Source organism: Nicotiana tabacum, chromosome 12 (genome assembly GCF_000715075.1).
Source record: "Nicotiana tabacum cultivar K326 chromosome 12, ASM71507v2, whole genome shotgun sequence".
NCBI classification, from domain to species: domain Eukaryota; kingdom Viridiplantae; phylum Streptophyta; class Magnoliopsida; order Solanales; family Solanaceae; genus Nicotiana; species Nicotiana tabacum.
Window position 1 is genome coordinate 130,857,120 of NC_134091.1, and position 21,731 is coordinate 130,878,850.

General features: G+C 40.1%; 2 protein-coding genes across 2 annotated transcripts; one reads left to right on the top strand and one right to left on the bottom strand.

Moving 5' to 3' along the window:
- Positions 1–136: 136 nt before the first annotated feature.
- LOC107825430 (serine/threonine-protein kinase ZRK1-like) lies at positions 137–13,979 on the bottom strand. Its single transcript, XM_075227561.1, has 3 exons — positions 13,968–13,979; positions 13,368–13,822; positions 137–728 (listed from the first exon to the last, which is right to left on the bottom strand). The coding sequence occupies exons 1-3, from the start codon at positions 13,977–13,979 to the stop codon at positions 137–139; spliced, it is 1,059 nt and encodes a 352-aa protein (XP_075083662.1).
- Positions 13,980–14,857: 878 nt separating this feature from the next.
- On the top strand, positions 14,858–20,031 carry LOC107825516 (pentatricopeptide repeat-containing protein At3g16610-like). The gene is made up of 2 exons (XM_075227115.1): positions 14,858–18,084; positions 19,595–20,031. The coding sequence occupies exon 1, from the start codon at positions 15,009–15,011 to the stop codon at positions 17,421–17,423; it is 2,415 nt and encodes an 804-aa protein (XP_075083216.1). The 5' UTR covers positions 14,858–15,008; the 3' UTR covers positions 17,424–18,084; positions 19,595–20,031.
- The last annotated feature ends 1,700 nt before the right edge of the window (positions 20,032–21,731 follow it).

The window sequence follows — 21,731 nt, forward strand, 5'->3', positions numbered from 1 at the left end:
CTTTCAAGTAGTAGTCACAGACTCACAATTACAATTACATGAATGTGGTCATGCCACAAATTGAATTCTCCAGCTTCAAAGTGAGGTGCAATTGAATTTTACAGTACTCCTATTTTCCCCCCTGTAAAACAAAGATCTAATTCAGACCTTGAGTGAGGGCACGAAAACACTTCTCAATTCGACGTATTTCCTTTGCAACATGAATCATGTATGGTCTATCTTCTCCATTTGATAGTGTGCATCTTTTAGCAAGATCCAAGTAGTCCTCCAATTGTTGTCGAATCTCAATTCCATTCTCTTCCAAAATTGCAGGATCCACTATATCCATTATACTACACTCTTCAATATTGGACGCATTGCACAGATCTCTCATCTCGTCATTAACAATATACATTCTTTTTCCAGTCAATAGCTGAAAGAGAATAACTCCAAAACCGAAGACGTCAGTTTTTTGAGTAACAATACCCAAGCGGGCATATTCTGGATCCAAATAACCACATGTTCCAGGCACAACTTGAGCTTCTACTTCCAACTCTCCTGGAGGCAATGATATGGACAATGAAAAGTCAAATAGTTTGGCAACTCCACTGCTCTGATCTATTAACACCTTTTGTAAGTGCAGGTCTATGTAAATAATGGGCGTAGTAAATTCACTATGGAGATAAAGAATTGCTGAAGCGATCTCATTGGCAATCTGCAATCTACTTTCCCAAGATAGTGATAAATTTCTAGCATGATTATAATAATAATCCTTACGAAAAAGTAAATTGATGTTTGGCATATTTCGATATGTGTTGATGTTACTTTGCTCATGTTTTAACCACTTTTTGATGTTATTTAATCTTTAAAACACCCAACATGGTGTAATTATTGGTTTGATGACTAATTAAGTTATGTGTGACGATTTAAGGTGTTCGGAGTGCAAAATGTGAAGAAAAGGTGGTTTAGCCAGAGGAAGAAGGGTTGGATGCGTCGCATCCAACCTAGGAAAACATCATCCTGCATGCAACCTTAGCAGTGAAGTTGGGCCATAGCGTCTGCCATCGCGTGCGAAACTGGGAAGTAGAAGAGAAGGTGGATGCGTCGCGTCCACCATCGCGTGCAAAGCTGAGAAATAGAGGACAAGGTGGATGCGTCGCATCCACCTTCGCAGGCAAAAAATTGAAATGGAGGACAAGATGGATGCGTCGCATCCATCTTAGCATCAATCCCTGAAGCCGATTTGGACTAGGAATAGGAGAGCTTTGGCCCACGACTTTTGTACGCAATATATAAGCTAAAAACGCCTCTTTTAGGTTAGCTAACAGATTGGGAAGGGGGAAAAAGCCACGAAAAAGCTGTGGAGGCCGGAATTCATCAAGTTTCATCTTTCTCCCACCAAACTTAGTAATTTTTATGTTTCTTTATATGATTTGTTGTTTGGCTACCATGTCTATGTGGAGCTAAACTTCACGTTCTAGGGTTGTGGTTCTTCCATGACTATTATTATTCGGATATTGATTTTGACTTCTTGATTTATCATATTAGTTTATTTATTCAATCTTGCACTTAATTATTTAATTGCTTGATCACCAATTGAATATTATCTACGAATCTAGAATTGAACTCGAAAGTGGGAATTCTATATTGCATATAGGATTGAGTAGGGCAAGTTCTTGAACTCGGGCATCGGGGAACGGATTCGTGGATAGGATAGACATATACCTAATTGCCTTGCTTGGTTGATTTACAGGAATTATAAATGCGTTCTTGTTGATTCTAACTCCATAGACATATAGGCGTTAGGTTAGCTTGAATAGGCGAGTAAGAACTCGACAGATTCTTATGAGCAATATTAACCCTGTCAACCAATAAGCTAGATAAATTAGTCGGTCAATTCAATTGAAGAATACAATAGGATTGTTAGATAGACCATAACCCTAGATCGTTTTCATTACATTGATATCATTAAACTCTGCTCTTTCTCTGTTCAAAGTTTATTATTTATATTTTTCTTATTTAATTAGTTAGAATAAAATATTTTTAGATTTAATTCTTGTTTAGATAATTAAGATAGGCTAATTTAGTTAATAGCTAATCATAAGTCCTCGTGGGTTCGACATCCGACTTTTAGTCACTTTATTACTTGACGACCGCGTATACTTGCGTGAGTGTGTTTGGTCGCAACAAGTTTTTGGCGCCGTTGCCGGGGACTTAGAAATTAGCTACGTGACTAAGTTAAGCTTTTATTAGATATTTGTTTTCAAGTTTTAATTTTCAGTTTGCCTGGTTTGTGTCAACGCAGGGTCTTCTCTCGAATGCAGAGGAGTAGAAGTGCAAACAACCTCATTCCTCTTGATCCAGAAATCGAACGAACACTACATAGAGTGAGAAGGGAACACGAAGCTAGAACGAGAATAGAAAGAGATTTGGACATCGCAGTCCAACCACAGCCAATAGATATGGCAGGCAATGAAGAGCGTCCGGTAATTGAAGCCGCAAGGCCCAATCTTGCGAATATGACTCAGGCTATTGTGAAGCCTGATATCACTAGGCATTTTGAACTCAAACAGTACATGGTACAGCTGATTCAGTCCACAGGACAATATGTGGGTCTATCTCATGAGGACCCGCAGAGGCATATTCAGAACTTCTTGAAAATCACGGACACTTACAATTATCCGAACGTCTCCAAGGACTATGTCAGGCTGACACTATTCCCTTTTTCACTGTTGGGGGAAGCTAAAGAATGGTTGCAAAAGGAGCCCGCGAACTCTATCCACACTTGGGATGATCTAGCAAGGAAATTCCTGATCAAGTTTTTCCCAACTAAGAAGACAAAGTCGTTGAGGAGCCAAATTCTTGGGTTCCAACAACGGGATGGCGAGACACTTCGTCAAGCTTGGGAAAGATACAAGAAGCTACTCAGAGACTGCCCGCATCATTGTCAAACTGATGAGGTATTGGGTCACACTTTTGTTGATGGGTTAGATGAAGCATCAAAGATGAATCTTGACTCAGCTTGTGGGGGTAGTTGCATGGCAAGACCGTATAGTGAAATACAACTCTTGCTAAATAATTTCACTGCTAATGACCATAATTGGCAAGGAGAGGGGGATTCACGAAGGGGAATTAAACAGAAGGCCACCGGTTTGATTGAGCTTGATGACTTTTCCGCCATGAGAGCCGATATAGCAAAATTGGCAAATCAGATGAATAGAATGACAACACAACAAATGCAACATGTACAACAGATGTCTATTTGTTGCGAACTATGCGGAGACAGTCATATGATTGACATGTGCCCCACGAATCCTGAATTTATATACTATGTGGGGCAACAAAACAGAGGTCCTATGAATCAACATGCGCAATATGGGAACACTTACAACCCAAACTGGAGGAATCATCCTAACTTCTCATGGGGCGGAAGTCAACAGAATCAGTATAGGCCTCAAGGGAATTTTACTCAACCTCAGAAGCCACCCCAACAAATGGAAGAAAGTACGAATGACTTGCTGAAAAAGTTGTTACTAGACAATCAACAGCTCAGGACCGATTTCAGAAATCTTGAGAGGCAAATGGGGCAGTTAGCAGCAAACCAAAATACTAGACCTACAGGCTCACTTCCCAGTGATACAGAGAAGAACCCTCAAGTTAATGCAGTTACACTTAGAAACGGGAGGGAACTAGAGGAAGTGCCAAGGAAGATAAAAGAAAAACCTATACCTGGGGGGAGTTGACACCTAAGGTAACACAAGAGTCAAAGGAAGATGATGCAAGTTCAGAGCGAATGGAGGTTACAAGGCCACCACCACCTTTCCCCCAAAGATTGCAGAAAAGGAATGACGATCGCATGTTCAACAAATTTCTCTCCATGTTGAGTCAGGTTCAATTAAATATTCCATTAGTGGATGTACTTCGTGAAATTCCAAAGTACGCTAAGTACATAAAAGACATAGTGGCTCATAAGAGGAAATTGACTGAGTTCGAGACGGTTGCACTTACTGAGGAGTGCACATCAAGGGTCCAAAACAAGCTTCCCCAAAAGCTTAAGGACCCTGGCAGCTTCACCATTCCAGTACAAATCAGTAATATTAACGTGGGACGTGCTCTGTGTGATTTGGGTGCAAGCATAAATCTGATGCCTTTATCCTTGTTTAAGCAATTAGGTCTGGGAGCTCCGAGACCAACCACCGTGATGTTGCAATTAGCTGATAGGTCCATAGCCTACCCCGAAGGAGTGATTGAAGATGTGCTGCTGCAAATTGGAAAATTCATCTTCCCAGCTGACTTCATTATTCTAGACTTCGAGGCTGATGAACAAGTTCCAATCATATTGGGACGACCTCTCTTGGCTACTGGCGATGCAATAATTAAAGTGAGAGAAGGGAAAATGATTATGAGAGTGGACAACGAGGAGGCAGTCTTCAATGTCTACAAAGCAATCCAACTCCCCCGCCACTATGAGGAGCTCTCTATGATATCTGTGGTGGAGGTGGATGAGAAACTTCTTGACACGAGTGTATATCTAGGCGACTGTTTAGAAAAAGCAATCATGATGTTTGATAGCTTGGAGATGGATGATGAGGTTGAGGAGATGAAGGGAATCCTAGATACATCATGTGGTTACATGCAAGGAATAATCCCGTTTGAGCCCCTGAATAGGCCAAGTGGCCCCCCACCAAAGCCGTCAATTGAAAAAGCTCCAAATTTGGAACTTAAACCCCTACCCCTCACCTTCAATATGCTTATTTGGGAAGTTCTGACACTTTACCTGTTATTATTTCTGCTCACTTGTCTAAATTACAGGAAGAAAAGCTATTAAGGGTGCTACGTGAGCACAAGCGAGCAATTGGGTGGACAATGTCTGACATTAAAGGCATTAGTCCAGCTTTCTACATGCACAAAATCCTCATGGAGGACGGACACAAGCCAAGTGTAGAACACCAACGCCGACTAAATCCAATCATGAAAGAAGTGGTAAGGAAAGAAGTGATTAAGTGGCTTGATGCAGGTATTGTATTTCCAATCTCTGATAGTAAATGGGTAAGCCCCGTTCAATGTGTGCCGAAGAAAGGGGGATAACCGTAGTAGTTAATGAAAATAATGACTTAATTCCTACAAGAACTGTAACTGGATGGAGAATTTGCATAGATTACAAAAAACTGAACAATGCCACCCGGAAAGACCACTTTCCCCTTCTTTTTATTGACCAAATGCTTGATAGATTAGCTGGCCAGGAATACTACTGTTTCCTGGACCGTTATTCGGGGTATAATCAGATTGCTATAGCCCCAGAAGACCAAGAGAAAACTATATTTACATGTCCTTATGGCACGTATGCGTTCAAGAGAATGCCCTTCGGTCTTTGTAATGCACCTGCGACTTTTCAAAGGTGTATGATGGCTATTTTCACTGACATGGTTGAAAGATATGTAGAAGTATTCATGGACGATTTTTCTGTGTTTGGATGTTCTTTTGATAGTTGTTTGATGAACCTTGATAAAGTGCTAGCTAGGTGTGAAGAGACGAACTTGGTGCTAAATTGGGAAAAGTGCCATTTCATGGTACGTGAAGGTATAGTTTTGGGGCACAAGGTTTCAAAAGATGGTCTACAGGTGGATAAAGCAAAGGTGGAGACGATCGAAAAATTGCCCCCGCCGACATCCATCAAAGGCATTCGCAGTTTCTTGGGTCATGCAGGTTTTTATCGTCGTTTCATTAAAGATTTTTCGAAAATTTCTTCCCCTTTGTGCAGGCTTCTAGAGAAAGACGTTACCTTCAAGTTTGATAATGCATGTCTGAAAGCATTTGAGGAGCTGAAGGGAAGATTGGTGACTGCACCAATTATCATTGGCCCCGATTGGGCACAACCATTTGAGTTGATGTGCGATGCAAGTGACATAGCAATTGGAGCGGTGTTGGGGCAAAGGAGGGATAAAATCTTTCACTCCATTTATTATGCAAGCAAAACTATGAATCCAGCTCAGATGAATTATACAGTGACTGAAAAGGAGTTGCTTGCAGTGGTGTGGGCGTTTGACAAGTTCAGATCCTATCTAGTGGGAACCAAAGTCATCGTCTACACAGATCATTCAGCTATCAGATACCTATTTGAAAAGAAAGACGCCAAGCCGAGGCTGATTCGTTGGGTCCTCCTCTTGCAAGAATTTGACTTAGAGATCCGAGATCGAAAAGGGACAGAAAATCAAGTGGCCGATCATTTGTCCAGATTAGAGAGCCGGAACCATGTAGCTGAAGGAGGGTCAATTAAAGAAACATTTCCGGATGAGCAAATATTAGCAATCACCTCAGGTGAAGCTCCATGGTATGCAGATTATGTGAATTTTATCGCAAGTGGGGTAACGCCACTAGAATGGACAGCTGACAATAGAAGAAGATTCCTACATGATGTAAGGTTCTACGTGTGGGATGAGCCATTCCTATATAGGCAGTGTGCAGATCAGTTGGTGAGAAGGTGTGTTCCTGAGGAAGAGATGAAGGCTATACTACATGACTGCCATGCGTCACCATATGGAGGTCATCACGGCGGGGATAGAACCGCCCAAAAAGTGCTACAATCAGGCTTTTATTGGCCAAAATTGTTTAAGGATGCACATGCCTTCGTTAAAAATTGTGATAGATGCCAAAGAACTGGAACTATCACGAGGAAGCACGAGATGCCCTTGCAAAATATACTGGCAGTAGAACTTTTTGATGTTTGGGGGATTGATTTTATGGGACCATTCCCATATTCTAACGGACACAGATACATCTTGGTGGCGGTCGACTATGTTTCTAAGTGGGTAGAGGCCATAGCTCTTCCTACTAACGACGCAAAGGTTGTGGTAGGCTTTGTAAAGAAGCACATCTTCACACGTTTTGGGACCCCAAGAGTGTTGATAAGCGACGGGGGAACTCACTTTTGTAACAAACTGCTGAATAATATTCTTGCAAAATACGGAGTCAAGCACAAAGTTTCCACTGCCTATCATCCCCAAACGAGTGGTCAAGTAGAAGTTTCCAACAGAGAGGTCAAGCAGATTTTGGAAAAGACAGTAAGTATGAATAGAAAGGACTGGGCCGGGAAGCTGGATGACGCATTATGGGCATATCGCACTGCGTACAAGACCCCAATAGGCACTTCTCCGTACAGGTTGGTTTATGGGAAGGCCTGCCATCTGCCCGTCGAGCTTGAACACAAAGCATATTGGGCGATTAAAAAGCTAAATATGGAGATGGACTTGGCCGGTGAGAAGAGATTGCTACAACTCAACGAGCTTGATGAGTTTCGATTGCATGCGTATGAAAATGCCAAATTGTATAAAGAGAAGACCAAAAGATGGCATGATAAGCATATCCAACATCGTGAGTTTGAACCAGGTCAAGAAATTCTACTGTTTAATTCAAGGCTAAAGCTTTTTCCAGGAAAGCTTAAATCTCGATGGTCGGGTCCGTTTGAAGTGGTTAGTGTGAAACCTCATGGTGCGATAGAATTGTGTGATAAGGGGTCCAATACGACATTCTTGGTAAATGGCCAAAGAGTAAAACACTATTGGGGTGGTGACATTGCACGTCACAAGACCACAATGGATTTAGTGGAGGCATGAAGAACATGTTGCGTCGTGCCGCGACGTTAAATCAGGCGCTTCTTGGGAGGCCACCCAAGTTAGTTAGTTTATTTTTATTTTTATTTTTAAATTTTTTTTTCTTCTTCGGACATAGATCTTATTCAAAAAAAAAAAAAAAAAAAAAAAAAAAGTTCCCCAGATATGAGAAAACGAGGCGGATGCGTCGCGTCCCCCTCAGCAAAAAAAAAAAAAAAAAAATTTTTGACGGGCCAATTGCTCAAGGCAGTGAAGTCTGCCTATCGCGCCCGTATCGCGTCCGAAAATTTTTGAAGGAAGACAAGGGGATGCGTCGCGTCAAAGCTCGCACGCACAGGTAAGTAATATATATTTTAACACATCTTAAGATAACCTATTCGAAAAAAAACATTTCTTGCGACGCATCCACTCGTCTCTTTTTGGCGACGCCTACGAACGCAGAACAGAATTCTCTCATCGAAATTGTAACGCATACAAACAAAATAAGCTCAAACGCGACAGGTACGCATCACCCTCTTCGTTCTTCCATTGGCTTCTCTCCTAATTCGTCTCTCCTCCCTCCTTCAATGGTAGCAACAAGTAGGTTTTGCAATTTCAAGATTTTTAGGGCTGTCGTTCTTGGTAGTTGTAATGGTTGCGAGATGATAAACTATAATTCCCTTCATCTCGTCCAACTTTGGGAGGGTAGTTGCATTGCTCAACTGATAGAATGAACTAGGCACACTTGTTGCATACCACATGTTCGACGAATTGTCCCTGAGGAAAATTTAGGCGTCGGTGAAGTCTGAGTAACCGAGCAACATTGGTGTATGCTTGAGAATAAGTGTGGGGTCGAGTGAGGGGCTATGTGAAATTGAATTTTTGAAGAGAGTTATCACATACCTGCTGAAAGTCATGAGCTACAATTCCATGAAGAGTGAATGGCATGACTTTACGAATAAATTGAAGTCTGCAAGTTGTTGCAATTGCTTTCAAGCTGAACTTCGCTGTTTCATCTGCTAATTGTTGAATTCTTTGCATTGCAGGTACTTAGATTCGTAAAATGACAGCAGCGAGTAAACCATCCAAGCAACAAGACAAAGATGGTAACAAGCAACCGCCCAAAAAGCCTACCGGAAGGGCAGCGGGCGGTCCAAATCCACAGAAAAAAAGGAAGCGGACGGAGAAGGAAATGGAACTGCTGCCTAGGCAGTTAAGTGATGATTCAGAGCAAGAGGAGGAGGAAACATTGGTCAGGAGGACAGTGAAGAAGGGTATTACACCAAGCAAAGGAATAGAGATACGAGAGCCTGTGACATACCAAAGAAAAGCTTCGAGAATGAGTGCTCCGACTGATAAAGGGAAGGAGAAGATTACTACAGAATCTGAATCCGATTCCGATTCGGACAATGACCACCTACAGGTCAACATGAGTGATGAAGATGAGGGTGAACCCATAGACCGAGTTGATTGGGAGAAATACTTCGTTAATGAGAAGGCATTCCGAGCCTATAAGAAGATACTGGTTTCAAAGAAGTATATTCCGGAAAAGCCGATAAACATCGGACCACTTAAGACAAAGTACTCAGAGTTTCTCAAGTCAATTCGAGAGGTGCAAAAATGGGGACCCATTCTGAAAGGTCACGGCAAAGCCAACCTCACCATTGTTAGAGAGCTCTACGCCAATTGGCGTCACGCAAGGGGAAACATTGTGCGAGTAAGAGGGGTAGATATTAATGTGTCAGCTGAAGCTCTGAATAACTTCTTAAGGGTGCCACACACACTTACAGACAGGTTTGACGCCATATGCAAAACACCAGATTATGCACACATTAAATCTGTCCTATGCCCTACCAGGAAGGATGCAGAATGGAAGCATGGGAGTATGGAGTACCACTCTATAGCAAAGGAATTCATGAGTGCGTTAGCACGTGTGGCTCTAAATTTCATTTGTAACCGCCTGCTGCCATGCCAACATAAAACTGATGTCCCTCGTTACCGCGCACTCGTATTATATGCTTTATTAGAGGGGATACCACTCAACTTCGGAGCCATCATGCATGATCAAATGCAGCGAACCAGGATGAATTACAAGTGGAGGCTGTTCTTTGCTAATACCCTAACGGCTTTTTTAACAGAGAGGGGAGTACTATGGGACAAGGAGAATGACGACATTGAGGCTAAAGCTCCAGGACCATATGATGTCACTCATGTTCTAGAGCCGAACAAGGGAAGGTCTTCTAAGCTCACCATCCAACAATTATTTGAGCATATGCAAGCAGATATGCAAGAGAACAGGGCTGAGCTGATAGCGACTCGTGTCGAGTTGAGTGCCACCAGGGATGAGTTGAGACAGACTCGTGCGGATCTAAGCCGAGTTCAGACTGAGCAGGCCACGATGATGAAGGAGATATCATTACTCCTCAGAGCTCTGGTTCAATGTGCAGGTACAGACATCTCCCAGCTGATTGCATCATCCACTGCCGGACCATCCACTCCTGTTCCTCCCATAGTCACCGAGGCTCCACTCAACAGGCCTACTGAGGTCGCTGTAACACCTGATACAGAATCCGCACCAGTTGTTGATGATAGGAATGCTATGGATGCAGATGCTCCTCCACAGACTGCGGATGAGCCCTCCACCTTGACTTGAGGGAGTTCTTCTCACCCTACTTTACCTTGTTTGTGTGCGTTGGGGACAACGCACAGTCCTAAGTGTGGGGTGGGGGTGATTCATGTTTGATGTATGGATGAATGTACTAATATATTCACTGGATTAATGGCATAAAATAGCAGTAAATTCATCTATATGGAGTAACTATCAGTTTATCTATCAGTTTATCATTATGAAAAAAAAAATAAAAAAAAATATATATATATATATAGTATCTTTGTAGATAGTAATAATCCCCTGTGGTTTTTCTTTGTGCCTCGGTTCTTTTCCATGGGATGTAGTTTGAACCGGGTAATTTTGTTTTCTTTTTAGAGTAGAGTAGGAATGTAGGGAATAAAAGGAGGAAGAATGATGAACCTAGGTGACCTTGACTTGGTTGATACTGGCATATTTAAGCTTTTACATATGTAATATCTTCCCTTCTCACTCTGAAATTATTGATGATGCCTTGTTAAAACGGATAGCATGTTTTGTGGCGCCTATTTCTCATTTTCTTGACTTGTGTTCACTTTGCGCTTAATGCTTAATATCTCGTTGCTCCGTGAATACTTGCATTGTTTGAGAGTCGGAATGTGACCGTCCTTAGCGAGTCATGTGCCATGTGTGGTGAGGTTTTTGTGTAGTCCATATAGTGTACTTGTGTCTAGAACTTGCCCGGTATGTGAGTTGAAGCGAAATTTTAGGTGATGCTCGGTTTGAAAAATGATTTTAGGCTTTCTTTGATCTTTTTGAGCTTATTGCTTATCACAAATAAAATCTATCCCTAGTTAAACCTTTTGAGCCTGTAGACCTTTTATTTGGTACCCACATTACAAGCCTACACCCTTTTTATTCTTAATTGACATTGTTTTGATCCTTTTACCTCTTAAAGCACTTTAAGTGTTAGATGAGCGCTAAAAGAAGTAAGAAGGGACTAAGTGTGGGGTGACTTTTGAGTGGAACCAATGAAAGAAAGAAGGGTGCACTTATTTTGTAAAATAATACGCCACTAGCGAAGAAAAAAAAAAGAAAAATATAAATTGAAAGAAAGAAAAATATCAATGAATAAATTGTTGTCTTGTTCTTGCTAGTGGGTATGAATTAAAGTAGTGCTTAAAAAAAGAGGAAATATTGTTGGGGTGATATTATTTGTGAAATTGAAGTGGTGTTGAAGAATTTGCGCTTAAGTTATTTGATGATGTGTTAAAGTGCTTAGGAGGTTGAGTCACTATTCCTAAAATATATCCTACCCGTCCCTTAGCCCACATTACAACCATGAAAAAGTCCTAATTGATTTTAGATCGAGCGAGCTTACATTAGTAGAGATTTACATTAAGGGCAAGCCTATGGTACCAACTACATGCATGTGACTTCTTTTGTGAGAGTGAGCGATTTTCTTTGTGAGCATGAGATTCGAATGTGTGGATTGATTCTACTCTCTCTGCTTTTGTTGTGAGGGCACATGGTTTCACTAGGGATAGGTAACGTTATTAGATTTCTCTATGATGTTGGTTGTTCAAGCCATGAGTGCATTGTGACATTGAGTCGGTTTTTGAGGTTAGGATTGTTGTGAGCATGTTGTCTTTGTTCGAATATTTTTAAAGAATGGCATAAGTAAAGGGAAGGGTATGTGATGCATAGCCTAGAGCCTAATTGTTGCAAATAACCACGGTCATAGGTGCAGTGTGCTTTGAATGATAAGAGCTTAATTTTGTTTCGTCTACTATAGGATGGTTTGTTCGAGGACGAACAAAGGTTTAAGTGTGGGGTAGTGATGTTTGGCATATTTTGATATGTGTTGATGTTACTTTGCCCATGTTTTAACTACTTTTTGATGTTATTTAATCTTTAAAACACCCAACATGGTGTAATTATTGGTTTGATGACTAATTAAGTTATGTGTGACGATTTAAGGTGTTCGGAGTGCAAAATATGAAGAAAAGGTGGTTTAGCCAGAGGAAGAAGGGTTGGATGCGTCGCATCCAACCTAGGAAAACATCATCCTGCATGCAACCTTAGCAGTGAAGTTGGGCCATAGCGTCCGCCATCGCGTGCGAAACTGGGAAGTAGAAGAGAAGGTGGATGCGTCGCGTCCACCATCGCGTGCAAAGCTGAGAAATAGAGGACAAGGTGGATGCGTCGCATCCACCTTCGCAGGCAAAAAATTGAAATGGAGGACAAGATGGATGCGTCGCATCCATCTTAGCATCAATCCCTGAAGCCGATTTGGACTAGGAATAGGAGAGCTTTGGCCCACGACTTTTGTACGCAATATATAAGCTAAAAACGCCTCTTTTAGGTTAGCTAACAGATTGGGAAGGGGGAAAAAGCCACGAAAAAGCTGTGGAGGCCGGAATTCATCAAGTTTCATCTTTCTCCCACCAAACTTAGTAATTTTTATGTTTCTTTATATGATTTGTTGTTTGGCTACCATGTCTATGTGGAGCTAAACTTCACGTTCTAGGGTTGTGGTTCTTCCATGACTATTGTTATTCGGATATTGATTTTGACTTCTTGATTTATCATATTAGTTTATTTATTCAATCTTGCACTTAATTATTTAATTGCTTGATCACCAATTGAATATTATCTACGAATCTAGAATTGAACTCGAAAGTGGGAATTCTATATTGCATATAGGATTGAGTAGGGCAAGTTCTTGAACTCGGGCATCGGGGAACGGATTCGTGGTTAGGATAGACATATACCTAATTGCCTTGCTTGGTTGATTTACAGGAATTATAAATGCGTTCTTGTTGATTCTAACTCCATAGACATATAGGCGTTAGGTTAGCTTGAATAGGCGAGTAAGAACTCGACAGATTCTTATGAGCAATATTAACCCTGTCAACCAATAAGCTAGATAAATTAGTCGGTCAATTCAATTGAAGAATACAATAGGATTGTTAGATAGACCATAACCCTAGATCGTTTTTATTACATTGATATCATTAAACTCTGCTCTTTCTCTGTTCAAAGTTTATTATTTATATTTTTCTTATTTAATTAGTTAGAATAAAATATTTTTAGATTTAATTCTTGTTTAGATAATTAAGATAGGCTAATTTAGTTAATAGCTAATCATAAGTCCTCGTGGGTTCGACATCCGACTTTTAGTCACTTTATTACTTGACGACCGCGTATACTTGCGTGAGTGTGTTTGGTCGTAACATAAATCATGAAGAGTTATAGCCTCAACATATTCATACACTAGAACAGGTTCTGCATATTCTAGGCAACAACCAATAAGTTTAAGCACGTTCTTAAGATGACTCATCTGAGAAGTAATTGCTATATCGCGACATATATCATTGGACTTTGCAACGAAAGTATCGTACGTGAAGCTAACCAAAACAAAGCGTTTGTCTAATAAGCCTTTTACCGTATGTCCTCTGTAGTTGTTAAATAATGACTTTTCTGAATGTTCAATTGCCCTCTCGATTTCTATGGCACTGAAGTAACGAAGGGGAATTCTGCTTTTTCCATCGCATAAAGCAATAAGCTCCTCTAGCACTGCACTTCCATTCTTCAAATAGTATTGCTCTTTCTTCAGCCTTTCTTCAGAGGCGCAGAGGATGAAGTTAGTTTGCTTATGAGTCCCCTAAAATGATGCATTTGTTCTTGCCAAATAAATTCCACACAGAAAATGAGATTAAATAACATTAGACGGCTATTGATTTGACTCTCTTATGAGTTACTTGGTAGTTTCGTTGCTTTTGTTTTGTGTCTTCTCAATTTCCAGGCACTTTCATTCCCATTGTTTATCTGCTTCTTGTGGGGAATTTAACTTGATTATTCTTTGTTAAATTTGGTTGACTTGATATGACTTGGTTGTTTTACACCATTTTCAGCCACTAACTTTTTTCTTTCTGGCCCTCTTTTCAAGTCATTAAATTTCCTGGCCATGAATCATGATACAACTATACTCCTTGATTAAATATTTTACATGTAACCTTTTTTTTGTTGGTGTAATCAAAAAGCTAAAATTTCTTAAAATCTTTCATAAGCCACATGGCTTAAGACCACCACGAGTAGGAACCTCATTTTCTTGAGTATTTTCACCAATTTATAAATTTTCCTCGTATCTATGTCCTTAATAGCGAAAACTTAATACGCCGGAATGCCTTTTTTTTTTTTTTTAAATAAATCTTCTTCATATCTGTGTTCTTAATATTGGATTGAATGTAATAAATGTGGGGCCATTCTTCATAATTTTTTATCTTGCCATCAACCATATTCACTTTTCGTAGAAACCTAATAGCCGAAAGAAAAGAACTCCTAGACGTTAGTTTTTGTGAGTAACAACATTACTCGAGATGACATATTTATATCATACCAATAAGTATATAATTTGTGTCTTTTACATATATTTTGTTATTTAATCAAAATTCATTGATATGTATTTCACTTTAATTTATTGGCTAGCTATATTATGTAATTTGGTGTAAACACCCTATCTAAGCAATTTTTTTTTAATAATCTTAAAAACAATTGTGTATAAGGACTTGACAACTGGCTGTTGTTAATTAGTCTAGTGAAAAAAGACAAATTACTCAAGGTCTCACTCTGTTTCATTTTATGTCAAGCATTATTTCTTATAAGTCCCTTCCAAACATATTTTTATATTTGTAGATAATTTAATTCTAAATATTTTATTTTACCTTAATGCCATAATTTTATAACCACAAAAATACCATTTTACATGTTCTAATTCACAGGAAATTCAAGCTTGAGAAGGGCAATTTCATTTCTCTTACAGAGACCAAAAGCCTTAAGCCAAGCGGGAGATGACATGCGCAAATGCGCGGCGAATAGTAAACATCAGTTGGAATTTCAGACAAGAACCTTACTACAATTACCTTGCGCTTCTTGACGCCTGCACAGAATCCAAGTCATTATCAATAGGCAAATCAATCCATCAACACATCCTAAAACACAATCACTGTAATGACAACAATTCAAATATACTAGACAAGTTAACTCGTTTTTATATCTCATGCAGTAGAATTGATCTTGCACGCCATATGTTCGACGAAATTCCTAATCCGGATAGAAATAATAAAACCATATTATGGAACCAAATGATTAGAGCATATGCTTGGAATGGACCCTTTGAGAAAGCTATTGACTTGTACTATGAAATGGTCGAGTCTGGTGTTAGACCCACAAATTATACATACCCTTTCGTGGTTAAGGCTTGTTCTGCTATGCTAGATGTAGAAAATGGTGTCAAGATTCATGAAGAAGTGAAAAAGCATGGGCTTGATGGTGATGTTTATATTTGTACAGCGTTGGTTGATTTTTATGCCAAGTGTGGGTTATTGGTTGAGGCACGACAAGTGTTCGATGGAATGTGGCAAAGAGATATTGTGGCATGGAATGCGATGATCTCAGGGTGCTCGGTGAATGGTTTGTATTTGGAGATGATGGGTTTGGTTTTCGAAATGCAAGAGAATGGGTTAACTCCAAATTCATCTACAATTGTGGCTATTCTTCCCGCTACTGCGGAAGCTAATAAGTTGCGTGAAGGGAAGGCTGTTCATGGGTATTCTATGAGAAGGGGCTTTGTCAAAGATGTAGTTGTTGACACTGGCATTTTGGATGTGTATGCAAAATGCGGTTTGTTGAACTATGCACAGAGGATTTTTAGAGTCATGTCTTTTAAGAATGAGATTACGTGGAGTGCAATGATAGGAGCATATATAACATGTGATTCTACGCAAGAAGGATTGGAACTGTTTGAGCACATGAGGGTGGAAGATACTGGGTCTCCTTCTCCTGTCATGCTTGCCGCTGTCATTCGAGCTTGTGCTAAGCTGAATGATCTGAGAAGAGGAAGAAAGATGCATGGTTATACTGTTAAGTCAGGGTCCAATTTGGATTTGATGGTGAGTAATACTCTTCTTTCTATGTATGCAAAGTGCGGGAGAATAGATGATGCGCTTACGTTCTTTGAGGAGATGTGTTTAAAAGATTCTGTTTCTTTCAGTGCTATAATTGCAGGGTGCGTCCAGAATGGCCATGCAGAAGAAGCTTTGCAGATTTTCCAAATGATGCAATCGTCTGGGGTTCAACCAGAATCTGCAACAGTGATGGGAATTTTACCAGCCTGTTCACATTTGGCTGCTCTACAACTTGGAGTTTGCACCCATGGTTACTCGATAGTACGTGGATTTACAGAGGATGTTTCTATTTGTAATGCCCTAATTGACATGTACTCCAAATGTGGTAAAGTCAACATTGCTAGGATTATCTTTGATAAGATGAATAAAAGGGATGTTGTCTCATGGAATGCAATGATTGCTGGATATGGAGTTCACGGTCATGGAAAGGAAGCAATTTCGTTGTTCTATGACATGCAGACTGTAGCTCAAATGCCAGATGAGATAACTTTCATCGGTCTCTTATTTGCTTGCAGCCATTCTGGTTTTGTTGCTGAAGGGAAATATTGGTTCTTCAGCATGTGTCAAGAATTCAAAATTAGCCCTAGGATGGATCATTACTTGTGCATGGTGGATCTTTTGGGCCGTGCTGGTCTCCTAGATGAGGCCTATGGTTTTATCCAGAATATGCCTTTTAAACCTGATGTGCGTATTTGGAGTGCTTTGCTTGCTGCTTGTAGAATCCATAAACATATTGTACTAGCAGAAGAAGTATCTAACAAGATCCAATATCTAGGACCTGAAAGTCCAGGCAATTTTGTTCTTTTATCCAACTTGTATACTACTGCTGGTAGATGGGATGACGCTGCTCATATTAGGATTAAGCAGAAGGATTCTGGCTTTAAGAAGAGCCCAGGATGTAGTTGGATTGAAATAAATGGGGTTGTCCATGCATTTGCTGGTGGGGATCAATCCCACCCTCAGTCCGCTAAAATAAATGAGAAATTGAAGGAGCTTTCAACGGAGATGAAAAAATTGGGGTACAGTGCAGAATCCAGTTTTGTCTACCAAGATGTTGAGGAAGAAGAGAAGGAACAGATTCTGCTTTATCACAGCGAGAAGCTTGCAGTTGCATTTGCATTGCTAAATCTGGATCCTACCAAGTCCATACTCGTTACAAAGAATTTGCGAGTTTGTGTTGACTGCCATAGTACGCTGAAATATATAACTTTAATTACGAAAAGGGAAATTACAGTGAGGGATGCAAGTCGATTTCATCATTTCAGAGATGGAATATGCAGCTGTGGGGATTTCTGGTGAAGAATGATTGAGACTGTTTTTGTTGCTTGATATAGAAATGATTCAGTTTTCTTCTACACCTACTAATGCAACATTGGCTAACTAAACTAGATTGGTGTAGGGTATTCACAGTTGATGTCTTGGCTGTTGTTCTGTTAGACCAGTTCCTGAGTACATTACTTGGTAGAATTGACAATAAACCATTTCTTAGATGAAGAGTGCAGATAAACTTTTGCATTGCATTAAGATGATGAGTGATGAAGATTCGAGGGGTGCAGCGTGTGCCTGCTATGTGCTGAGAATACAACATCACTCAGTTGCTTGTAAAGAGTCTCGTTGATCGCGATAAGTGTAATCAGGGGTATAAATTCTTCATTTTGACTGGAAGATCAACTTGGTGCTGCATCGCACGCTGATCATATACCAGATTGGAGTAGTTCTTCATTTTGTGCACTCTGGTCCACTAATTCAAGTACGTCAAGTTTTATCTTAATGTTGGAATACTTGGAAGTCTGATATTTACTGTCAATCAGTAACATACTGGAGCTTCATAGAACCTACACCATGGTTGGCACATGCATTAGTGATTAAAGTTTTTCATGAGCAATCCATCCAGGTAAATCGTGGGCAAATGCTGGATTTCTGCCATTATGCGGACATGTACTTCAAGCTGTGATTTTAAGTGAGTAGTTCTATCCTTCTTATATGCTTCTTCATACTAGGAGTTACTCAAATTAACTGTAAGGAAGCATTTGATTGGAGGTAGTTGTGACTATTCCCACAGTTGGTCATATTAGCTTAGAGAGCTCGCACCACCCTAAATATCTATCACGCTAGAAGCAATTGCTTGAAATTGATATAATCACTACTACAATTGCAAGAATTCATTATGTACTCCCAAGACAATAAGTCTAGAAGAGGAGAGAATGTTTTTAAGCCATTCTCAAAGTTGTACTCCTTGTAGGAAATTCGTAGTTAGTACATTTAAGCGAAACTGGATTTATGATTATACATCTTAACAAAGACACTTTCTCTTTCTAATTTCAAATTGAGCTTCTGCATTTCCATGTAAGGCTATATTAACTTAGGAATCAGTGGATATGGTGTGTTGCTTGCTCCAGCAGCAAGCATTCCAAAACTGGAAGGAATGCACATGGTTGGTCTTAGGTTACTAACCATACAGGCCATAGTGCTGGTTGTCCATAAATATTTAGAATATTAAGTCCCGTATATGAATTTAGATTCTCAATTGAAAGAAAGCCACTCACTAGTTGATTTATATAGTCTTAACAATTCAAGGTGCACTTAGTCAATTGATTTTCTTGACAAATTTAAGCCAGCTCGTTATTCTTGTGGATTTTGTACCAGTCCATTATCATAATTGCTACACCACTTTAGATATATGCTTCTATGTTCTTCAGACATTTCTGCTCTTGATTGTTTCCTACAAAATTAGTGCCGAGGTCCACTCTTGCTCAGTAGTGGCACAACACAAGTAGACACTGGTTGGTTTTGCTCTTCTTTGCATGACCTGTGAACTTCTTATTGATAATTGAAACTGAAGAAATATTCTAACTTTATCCAATTCTCTATTATTTCAAATAAGTAATCGTCATAATTTGACCATTTTATAAGTACTCAACTGCAGCACTTCTTGGAAACATAAGACTAGTTTTTTTCTTGTCTGAACCAACTTGTATCCTGAGCCATCGCTTTAGCACTATGCATTATCCGATTTTTGTCTAAAATTCTCAGGATATGCCCTCATAGATATAACATCAAGAAATAGATAGAGGTGGTCCACAAACCATTTTCGAGATAGATGAGGTTTTATCAATCTGTTCTTTGTTGTGAACATCAGTGGGACCTTCTGCTTTCAAAGTCTAATTAGTATGACAATTAGTTGGAAGGCAAAACCATGTGATACTTCAGGTTCTATTGTCTTTAGCTGGTGCCCACACAAAGCCTTTTCAATGCACATTAGTAGGATTGTACAACTTGTCATTGGCCTATATAAACACATACCAAGAGGGGTTTACTATAACAACACTCAGCAAAACCTGAAACCATATAAAACATTTCTTTGATCTCAAGGTCCTTATTAATTATTCCCATCCTTATTTGCTCATCTGTATTGAACTAAACGATCATGGCTCTCAGTATGCCTCGTATAATCAAGAAGTCTTCTACAGCTGGAGATATTCCAAAGGGCCATTTTGCTGTTTATGTTGGGGAGAAGTAGAAGAAGAGATTTGTAATCCCCATATCATTCTTGAGCCAACCTTCATTTCAAGATTTGCTTAGTCAAGCTGAGGAAGAATTTAGCTTTGATCATCCAGTGGGTGGTGTCACAATTCCCTGTAGGGAGGATGTGTTCGTTGATCTTACTTCTCGTTAGAGTAGGATGTGAGGCTTTTTCTTTCACAGTTTTGTGAAGAACTAACCTGAATTTTGCAGTTTGTACACTAGAAGAGCTAGGAAAGACACATCATTCATACCATATCACTTAAAATTAGATAGATGAGGCTACGGTTAGTTGCAACAATAGATCCCAATTGAATGTAATTTTGACAAGAGACAAACATCATATTCTTTAGCAAATGAAATCTGTTCAGCTTCATTCTTTAGCCAATTGTTTTTTCAGTATTCTTGTTGGAGAAATTCCTTTGCTAATGTTGATTAAATCATCAGATTAAGTCAATTTATTACTAAAAGAATTGATTAATACAGCTAAATTTTATTCTTGGTTCCCATAAAATTTTAGGCGATTAGCAGCCCGTCGCCCGAATTCATGAAGATGTCATGGACTTTAGCACACGAAAAATTAGAAATTGTCCTGAATTTCTGATTTATAGGCCTAAAACGCTAAAAACGAGGAACAAACACAGCGAAACAATGATTATTATTCTAGGTTGTTTCTGATGGGCCCACAAAAGTTTAGGCGATTTTGAGCCCGTCACTCGATGGCGTGGACATTAGCACACGAAAAATTAGAAATTATCCCGAATTCCTCTTTTATGGCCCTAAAATACCAAAAGACGAGGAATGATCATGGCAGGGCGATGACTATTGTTCATTAGGCCGTTTCTAATGGTCCGGGCCTATGCAGGAGGCGTGGGCTATAACAAATGAAAATCTGAAAATCGGGCGGAATTCTTATGGCCCTAAAATGCCAAAAAATAATTAACGGTAATGGCGAGACAGTGACTATTGTTCCTTAGGTCATTTTTGATGGATCGAGTTTTTTTTAGGCTGTCCAGGTCTGGGCGTCCAGGCCCATTCAGGAGACGTGGGCTATGGCACCCAAAAATCTGGGAATCGGGCGGAATTCTCGTTTTATGGCCTTAAAATGCCAAAAAAGAGAAACGGTCATGGCGAGGCGATGACTATTGTTCCTTAGGTCGTTTATGATGGGATGACAAAATTTAAAGCGATCCGGGTCCGGGCGCCCATGCCCATGCAGGAGGCGAGGGATATAACATACGAAAATTTGGGAATCAGGTGGATTTCCAACTTTATGGCCCTAAAATGCCAAAACACGATGAACGGTCATGGCGAGACAGTGACTATTGTTCCTTATGTCATTTTTGATGGATCGAAAAAAATTTAGGAGGTCCAGGTCCAGGCGCCTGGAGCCCATGCATGAGGCGTGGGCTATAGCATACGAAAATCATGGAATCAAGCGAAATTTCAGCTTTATGGCCCTAATACACCAAAAAGCGAGTAACGGTGATTGCGAGGCGGTGACCATTTTTTCTTAAAGTTTTAGGCGACTCGGGTCTGGGCCTCGAGAACCATGCCGGAGGCATGGGCTATAGCACATGAAAATCAGGGAATCGGTCAGAATTTTTGTTTATGGCCCTAAAATGCCGAAATACGAGTAACGATCATGGCGAGGCGGTGATTATTCTTCCTTAGGTCGTTTTTGATGGGCTGACAAAATTTTAGGTGATCTGGGTCCAGGCATCCGGGCCCATGCAGAAGGCATGGGATATAACACACAAAAATCTTGGAATTGGGAAATTCCAGTTTTATTGCCCTAAAATGCCAAAAACGAGTAACGATCATGGCGGGGCTAATGTTCCTTAGTTCGTTTTTGATGTGCTAGAAAAATATTTAGGCAGTCTCGGTCCGAGCACCCGGGCCCATGTAGGAGGTGTGGACTATAGCAAACGAAAATCTGGCAATCGAGCGAAATTCTAGTTTTATGGTCCTTAAAACGCCAAAAAAGAGTAACGGTCATTGCGAGGCGATGACTATTGTTCCTTAGGTCATTTTTGTTGGTTCAGCAAAATTTTAGGCGCTCCGTGTCCGGTGGCCTGCGCCCAT

Coding starts and splice junctions, on each gene's coding strand:
- LOC107825430 (XM_075227561.1), bottom strand. Junction 729..13,367: donor GACCAAACACACTCACGCAA/GTATACGCGGTC, acceptor TAATCATGCTAG/AAATTTATCACTATCTTGGG.
- LOC107825516 (XM_075227115.1), top strand. CDS start 15,009: ATGACATGCGCAAATGCGCGGCGAATAGTAAACATCAGTTGGAATTTC.